This window comes from Epinephelus lanceolatus, chromosome 12 (assembly GCF_041903045.1).
Source record: "Epinephelus lanceolatus isolate andai-2023 chromosome 12, ASM4190304v1, whole genome shotgun sequence".
In the NCBI taxonomy this organism is placed as follows: domain Eukaryota; kingdom Metazoa; phylum Chordata; class Actinopteri; order Perciformes; family Serranidae; genus Epinephelus; species Epinephelus lanceolatus.
The window spans coordinates 18,586,373-18,594,802 of record NC_135745.1 but is presented as its reverse complement, the minus strand read 5'-3'; the positions used below and the strand labels follow the sequence as shown (position 1 = coordinate 18,594,802).

Here is an 8,430-nt window from a genome sequence, read left to right as displayed (position 1 = left end):
CGACCCCAAACCCTCCAGGTACCCAAAGGCTCTTTCATTCAGTGTGTGTGGTGTCTGCAGTTAATGCAGTTTTGTGTAGGAATAAACACCCTAATATCTTAATATAAACTGCATTTTTACCAAATGGTGTCATGTCAGAAGTCCATGTGTTATCATCTTTTTTTTTCTTCTGATATTTTTGCTTTTATGGTGCATAATTCAACATATTCAATAGAAGTACCACAAATAAGACTTGTACTAGTCCAGCAGCAGGAGTACTGGTTGTTATCTAAGACTCTGGGTCAAAATATTATGTACATGCCATGTGTGATTTGCTGTGCTTGAACGCAACACGACACAAACTGTTCAAAGCCACTAGGACAAACCTGTGGGTCAATAAGGGCCTCTCTGGAAAATCTCTCCACTTATGTCACCATTATGAAATTTTAGGTCCTAATTATGAAAGTTTATTTATTAGTTTCAACAGTTAGAGGAAATAGGACTTCATTTATAATCCATAATCAAATTTCAACTTTTTTCCTCACCCAGCACAGAGGATGAACTGACACTTTAACCGTTATACATTTTTCCACCCGAGAAAGCAATCTAGATTTAAAATCTGTAATATGGCTGGCTCAAAATTCTGTTTTCAAGTCTGTATAACATACCTTTGAAATGTGTGAATGCAGTACAAAGTATGACCAAGCAATAAGGTTATAATCTTTTAATAAAAACTTTGGTATCAATAACATTCTGTCCAATAAAAATAAGTATGTGACCCTCAGTGATGTCATGAGTCACAGCAGGGGCTCACCATCTGTTTCTCCAGACTTTCAAGAAAAAATGCAGGTCCCATTACATAACCATGACGACATTCAAGTCATTTCAACGTAGAAAACTATTTCATTGTTGCGCTTTGATGAAAATTATTTTATGTCTAAACACTTCATTCAGTTATGCCTTAAAGAGTGTGGGAGGGAAAATAAAAAAGTCAGTGCCACAGACAGTCACAATAAGTTATGATACAATCTTGATTTCTGTCTGTATTTTGTGATTAGCTTTTCGCAGTAAGTCTTATAGTTTATGCATTATATGTTCAGTTATGTGCATTTTTTGTTGCAAGAGATATTTTCTTCCTCCAGGGACAATGAAGTTAAATTCTGAATGGCTAACTCTTATTCTCTGTAAATCTCAATGTGTCATTTTAATCACAGTTTCTGGTTGATTGTGCGACCTGTGCAAGGGAATCTGCATATCAAATAGATGTAGAGATCAAGAAAATCAAGAAAACAGTGGGTGTCAGTGCCTCCTTATTCTCTGTTATTACAAAATGAGGAATGGACTTTGCAGGTGACAAACCTTAGAATCAATCCAGCAGTTCAGGGGCAACAGGGTAATATCATGACCAAAATTAAAGAGAAACTAAGTCCAATAACATCCACTTGCCCACATTCACTACATTTGCCCACCCCACCCAAATTAGGTTGTGTCCGAATCTCAGGGAAAGGATGCACAGCAGCCACAATACCCCTGGGAAATACAGGACAGAGTTTCTAAAGGAGGGACAGACAAAATCTCTGGCCACACCCCCTCAAAGCTCATCTTTAGGCTTTGCTTCTTCATCCATTTCCGAAAGTGCCTCCTCTATGTCGTCCTTTGTATCTTCCTCATCGCCAACGTCGTCATCATCTTCCTCATCCTCGTCTTCATCTCCCTCCTCGTCAGCTTCGGTGTCTTGTTCTTTGGTCTTCTCCTCCTCTTCTTTTCGCTTCAGGTCATCTTGCTCCTGTTTCATTTTTCTCTCTGGTTCCTGTGGGTAAGAAAAGTTTCACAAACCATGTTGCTTAATCTATTCAGTACCTTCCTGCCAGTGGTTTCATGCATTGTATGAATGACAATAAGGGACTTTAAAAGAATGTCAGCACTAGCATACCTTTGTCACACCCCATGTCTCGTTTCCAATGTCTTCTGCTTCCTTCACGTCGTCAGTGATCAGGAAGTTGTCAAAGATGGTACCAGATTTCACCTGAGGAACAAAAGTAACAAATGTTTCACTGAAGTTTGAGCATCACTACAGCAATAACATTTCTATTCAAAGGTCTCTTTCTCTCACCTGCCAAAGGTCAAGACCTAAAACAGCGATATTGTCAAACTTGTAGATGTTTGAATCAGGGCTGTACTCAGGATTGTCAATCTCAGGATGCACCCAGGGTCCTTTGTAGTTGGGGTTGTCGATCTGTTTGGGTTTCCATTCTCCCTGCAATGCAGAAGGTATTTATCAGACTGCAGAATAAATGTTTAACATCTCTCAGGCAGAGTAGATCACACAAAGAATACACTCCGGCCATGACTGCCCAACTTTAGCCTACCTTGTACTCTGGGTTAGGGATCATGGGTGGCTCCCACTCTCCATCCATATCCTCATCCCAGTCGTCAGGCTTTTTGGCATCAGGATCTGGAATGTTTTCAGCTTTGTCCCAGTCCTAAAGAACAACAAAAAAAACAAGATAACAGAATTTTGAATGTAAATTCAACTCTTTGAAGCGCAGGACTGATGTGGAAATCTGGGAGTCATAAATGGATAAACACTCCTCCTCCAGTTGGAATTTCCCGTAGATGTGACAGCACTTTCAGTCAGTGCAAACATACAACAGAACAAAGGTCAAGTTTACCCTACACGAGGTTGACTACCTTTATTACTTAATTATAAGCTTATTCACCTCAGGCTTGGTGTCATCAGCATCGTCAATCTTGGCACGATCATCCCAGTCCTCTGGCTTCTTGGCCTCGGGGTCCTTAATTTTCTTAGGAGGCAGGAAGTCCCAGTCCTCCTCCAGACTGCCAGATTCTACCTTCTCGTTATCAATCTTCACCTCATAAGTCTGATCTGGATTCAGGATCAGTGTGTACAGGTGGGTCAGCTCATCATCCTAGAGGAAACAGAGGTGTTTAAATTAAGCCACAGGTGCAGAGGTGGTGCATGTTTGTATGTTATATGACAAACTTTTTTCTAAATTTAAAATGCAAGAATTACCTTGCACTTGATCTCTTTCTTGATGAGATGATTCTTGCCCTTGTAATTGAAGATGACGTGGACTTTCTTGGTGCTGTAGCCACAGATATCAGGGCCTGGGTGAAATAAATGTAATTAGTAGATGGCACAAACCCTCATTTTAACCACTCAATACTTGTTAATTACCCTGAGCATTATCACTTACCAAACATGATGTAGTATGAGGAGTCGCCATGCATGTCAGTCTGCTCCAAGTCAGCGGGGAATACCTTCACATAGCCACCACCACAGTCGATCTTTTGCTCATGCTTAACTGTAAACTGAACGACCACAGGCTTGCCCTCATTGCTGAAAGGCTCAAAGCGGGCAGAGGTAGCGTAGAAACGAGCATCCTGGCTTGTTTGCAGACCTGAAAGAGAAAGCAAGTTTGTTTTGCATGACAAACAAATTAGTTTCTCTTTCGCTATCACTGAGGGAGCTGTTCTACAAAAACAGACTCCAAGGCAATTAAACATAGACTGGATTAAAGAATTGTTTATATCAGAAGAGCTGCACATGAGCTGTCTGAGACAATGCTGAGGCTGTATTGTTTGTGTTTGCTGATTACCTTAGTGAATATCAAAGCTGTAGAATCAGATTAATTAAGCCCATTCAAACATTAATTCAGCATTTAAATTTTATTTTCAAATATTTTTTATATTCTATTTTTTAATTTATTTTTTATCAGGAACACACTTTTAATGACAGGCACCTTGGTATCGTTTTAGCTATACTGAAAACAGCATGATCAACACTAATGATAAGTTATTTTAAGTCAAAGCACGTGATCCTTGTGGATTAGAATAGTGGTTCACAACATATAACCTTAAATTCCCCTTTTCTGTCACAGAGTAAACTGAAAACCCTGGACTAAGCGCCATATTTTATAACTATTTCATATTATATTCAATGCATAACAATAGCAGTACAGAACAAACCACATAGTGAACGTACTAAATGCAGGAAGTTTGCATAAATAGAGAAATTTGGATGAATTTTGAGCAGATTATTTCCTGTGATTACTGCATCAAAGACACATTTTCCTGATATTTTAGGAACTTTGTATTCAGTCTGTGCGATGAATTTTTAATAGGCCTCTTTTTTTTTTTTTGACAAATTCAGTGTTGTCTTCTGCCTGACTCTTGACCACTGTCCAATGATCTCTTTGGGTGTTTTAACTATGTACTTTTCTAATGTAGAACAAGGCTGTTTAACAGAGAGGGAAGTTTTTATGCTCAGGTCTTGACTGTGTACTTATCCTGTGAATGTTTTTTTCTCTAATAATAATCTAAACCTAAAACTTAATAATTTTATTTCATTTTCTTCATTGAAATAAATCAAATGCTAAAATATATATGCTTTAGAAAGCCTCCTTATACCCATTAAAATTGAGAAGGCCACGAGATTACCTGTGAAAGCATTGGCGACCCTTAGTTTGAAAACCTGTGGATTATAATATAAAACATTACCTTTGTCTTTCTCAGCATCTCCATAAAAGTTGCCAGCCGTCAGCTTCCACTCCCCATAATCAGACTTGTGTTTGGAGTTCACCCAGCGACTTCTCCATTCATCTGTACAGAAAAAGACCAGTCTGTTGTCGAAGTTTTACACAATTGGGACACCTTCAACAACAACAAGCTACTTCCCTAAACTCACATTACCCAACTGTCCATTCAAATTCGTTCAACTAGCCACACATTTACACTGAAATGTAGCCACAGCTAGCAACTTATATATTAGTAGTACTGGTTTAACGTTAGCTAGCTTTGGGGCCTTGCTCGAGTTAGCCAGCTACCAACCCACTAAAGTTATGAAACCGAAAGTGGACGTATTTTACACCGAATGAAGGATTAAACAAACAAAATAATAGAGATAACAGTCTTTCAAGACAAACTCACGATGGTAATAGCGACAAAAATACGGCTAGCAGTCAAGCTAACATGTAATGAATTATTCTGCTGCACAGCTAGTGTTATACATTTCTGTGCCAAACTTACCACCGTCCAGAAACTCCTCCCGAAAGTAAACCTTTGCATGTGCGCAGTAAACTGCTAATATTACCGCAACTACACCCAGGACCTGCATTTTCCCCATTTCGGCTCAACTTTCCACTGCTGACAGCGTCCTTGCTGAGTGCTGAATACCTTGAGGAGAAGGAAGAGATGGGAATATTTTAGAGTCGCTCCAGCGAACAGATGTCTGCTTGTCATTGGTCAACGACACGGTGTGGCTGGACCAATGACAGTAGACCACGAAACATATGTCCGCTCCACAACCTGATCCAGGATCAGTGCTTATTTAGATCAGTCAGACTTGTCATGATATCAACAGTCCTGTAGAGGGTGCCAAAACTCAAATGTAGAAAATAAAATGGCCAGCAGAGGAAGTCACGGAAGTCACCACTGCACTAACGTCAGTCAGCTGATGATAATCAAACAAAGACCAAAATACTTCATGCACACTTTATTTAAGGCCCAAATGAGCATGAATACATTTTTTGTGTTAAATGTGGCCATCATCCAGCTGTGGTTGTCATGGACCTCCACAAAAAGGGTTTTTTCAACATGCCAGGTAAGTGCATTAGTATATGCACTCTTACGTAGTTTTAAGATATAAACCTAAACTTTTGTCATCTAAAAATTCATGATATTTCAAGAACGTCTTGAGGGAATTTCATCAAATTTGGCACAAACCTCCACTTGTACTCAGGATGTACTGATTAGAATTTGGAGGTCAAAGGTCACTGTGACCTCTCAAAACATGTGTTTGGTCATAACTCAGATATTCATACTCTAATTTTGACAACATTTTGCACAAATGTGTAATTTAGACATTTTATTTCCAAAAGGTCAAAGATCAACTTCACTGTGACATCATAATATTAAGCAAAAAAAACCTTTCTGGCTATTATTTAAGGTCATAAATCAGGAACATTTGGTTGGATACTGAATTGGTAAAACTGGTGACACTAATCCTGGGTGCCCATCTTGAAACTGTGATGACTGTATAGAGCTTCTGTGCTGCCAGGGGGAAGATGAGTGTGAAGCATCCATGTTTTGGAATATGTAGCTTTAGAACAGTATCGTCAACTGTCATGGCCACATATGTGAGTGGACTGACATCATGGAGGTAAACTGTAACTGCGACCGTGAGACAATATATATATAGGTATAAGAAATAACCCTTTTGCTGTACAACCTGCATATGAGTTCTGGGCTGTTCTGGATGGACGACGCACCCAGAAATTAGATGTTCTTAAGACTGAGAGACAGTGCATCGTTCCATGGAGCCAGCAGAAATGGCTGATGTGTCAGTCGCAGAAAATAGACCTTCAAATGAGGCCATGCAGCTAAAGGCAAGCTTTGCATGTCATCAGAATACCAAATTTCTCGTAATCTATAAAAGTGAAAACTGTCTTAGATAAAAGTCCTGTATTGTGCATTTCCCTAACCGGTAAGACAGCTTTGCAAGGAGAGGTGATTGGACCATTAAGCTTCAAAAATGGACCTCATTCTCCATCTGAGGATGGAAATATGATTCTTGAGAAAGTCTGGGGAGCTTCAGATATGAGCTTGTTTATTTAATCATACTGCTTGTAGTGTTTTTTTCAAGACACTAAGAAGTTTCTTGTATAAAATGTCTGATTTTGAGAGCAAGGCAAGTTTTTTATGAGTTTCACTTTCAGTTTAACTTTAAATAGAAAGTTTTTTTTAGTTAACATGTATGTATGGGAAGTGCATAGCATACCACTGGTTAAATGAGTTTTGCTGTTATAAAACATGGTTCCCAATCAATCAATAAATCAATATGTTTTACTGCAAGTGTGATATGGAATAGATTTAGAGTATGATCATTATAAATTATAGTCAAGAGCAGAAAACAGGGGCGCCCAGTGGCTCGCTAGTTTTAGTGGGTGTCCTGTGTACAAGGGCATTGTTCTTGCCGCAGCAGCCGTGGGTTTGGCTCTAGCCTGCAGCCCTTTGCTGCATGTCATCCCCTCTGTCTCCCCCTTTCACACTGAAGTCTGTCCTGTCCCCCCCAAAATTGTAAAAGAACAGAAGACAAAAATAATGCCCTATACTGTACTTGCATAACGAAATAATTACAAAAGAGTTTGATGTTGAAACTGCTCAAAATCTCAACCTTTTTGCAGAGCTCTGAAAAACAATAACATGACAGCAATGGGAGGTCTGAACTACAGTCTGCAGTTTATGAAAACCCCTTATTGCAAATATAAGATGGCAACGAAGACAGCACTCAAGCACGGTAATTGCCTGTTAAAACAAATCTGTGTTTTGCCAATCTTTTTTTCCATTTAGTTACATTCAGTGCTCTCTAAAATGGTTTCTAAAGGTCAGTGTTAGGGTTAGTTACTGTAGGCATTTACTGATCAGTTAATAAAAAACTTTGGGTTTTTTTAGCTTGGACCCTATTTTCCTATATTTTGTGTCTAAGTGACTGAGACAACAAGTTTTGAAATTTGTCCAGTATTAAGAGAGCCGCAGCAACGAAAGGCAAGTGTACACTGTTGATTTATGTCCATTAAAACGGCTTGTTTTTGCCACTGACAGGCTCGGATTGTCATCATAAGTGTCTGACAACATTACAGAAAGTACCCCACAGAGAAATTAAATGTTTTTCCTTATCTTTCACTGATCGTTATTGTGACTAAGTCTCACTCAGGAGGAAGTCCCATTCTGAAATGTCGTTAAAGGTGACTTGTTGAAGGAAAGACAACAGTGGGAACATTAGTGAAAGGTGGAGAGAGAAGTGCTGGGAAGAGTTTGTACAGAAAGAATAATTTAGTGCTATCTAAAAGATTCTCAATATCATGGCTGAACGTTTAGCTGATTTCAACTATGTGGAAAGTCAGTAAGATTTCAGAACAAAACTTCTCCTCGGCTGAGACTTGGTTCCACACACTACACTCAATACTGGACCAGTTTAAATAATTGTTTTCTCCATTTAGTCACTTAGACACAAAGATGAGTAACAGGGAGTTTGTTTTGGTCAATGCAATGAATGCAAAACTAACCCATTAACATGTGTGCTGGTGCATGCCATGCTCGTGTGCGTAAAGCGAGGGAGGGAGTGCTTTTTGAGTGACATGTCCTTTTCCCCAAAAGAGAACACTGGGGGCGAAGACGAGCAACTGGCGCCAGCCATCAAAATCCCCCCACTGTCTAAGTGATCCCCAATTAAGTCAACGGGGGAAAATGGTGTCCCTTTGAAAAGTGTTCTTAATCAAACCCAATTAATTCCGCTCCTTTCCCTTATTATTTCCACCGTGGACCACGTCCCGCTAGTCAGCCTGTTAACTAGAGCCTGGGCCCCAGCGAAGGTCACGCTTGGCCAAGCAAAATAACATAATAATGTGCGAAATGAATCACTACTTCTGA

The 8,430-nt window shown here is 39.5% G+C and overlaps 1 protein-coding gene across 1 annotated transcript; it reads right to left on the bottom strand.

Annotated features, from left to right (window-relative positions):
• Positions 1-688: 688 nt before the first annotated feature.
• On the bottom strand, positions 689-5,197 carry calr3b (calreticulin 3b). The gene is made up of 9 exons (XM_033651406.2): positions 5,029-5,197; positions 4,501-4,602; positions 3,198-3,401; positions 3,014-3,108; positions 2,700-2,909; positions 2,349-2,462; positions 2,093-2,236; positions 1,913-2,005; positions 689-1,789 (listed from the first exon to the last, which is right to left on the bottom strand). Exons 1-9 carry the CDS (start codon positions 5,123-5,125, stop codon positions 1,571-1,573), a joined length of 1,278 nt encoding a protein of 425 aa, XP_033507297.1. The 5' UTR covers positions 5,126-5,197; the 3' UTR covers positions 689-1,570.
• Positions 5,198-8,430: the final 3,233 nt, after the last annotated feature.

Coding starts and splice junctions, on each gene's coding strand:
- calr3b (XM_033651406.2), bottom strand. CDS start 5,125: ATGGGGAAAATGCAGGTCCTGGGTGTAGTTGCGGTAATATTAGCAGTT. Junction 3,109..3,197: donor CTCATACTACATCATGTTTG/GTAAGTGATAAT, acceptor TATTTCACCCAG/GCCCTGATATCTGTGGCTAC. Junction 2,237..2,348: donor TCCCTAACCCAGAGTACAAG/GTAGGCTAAAGT, acceptor TCTGCATTGCAG/GGAGAATGGAAACCCAAACA.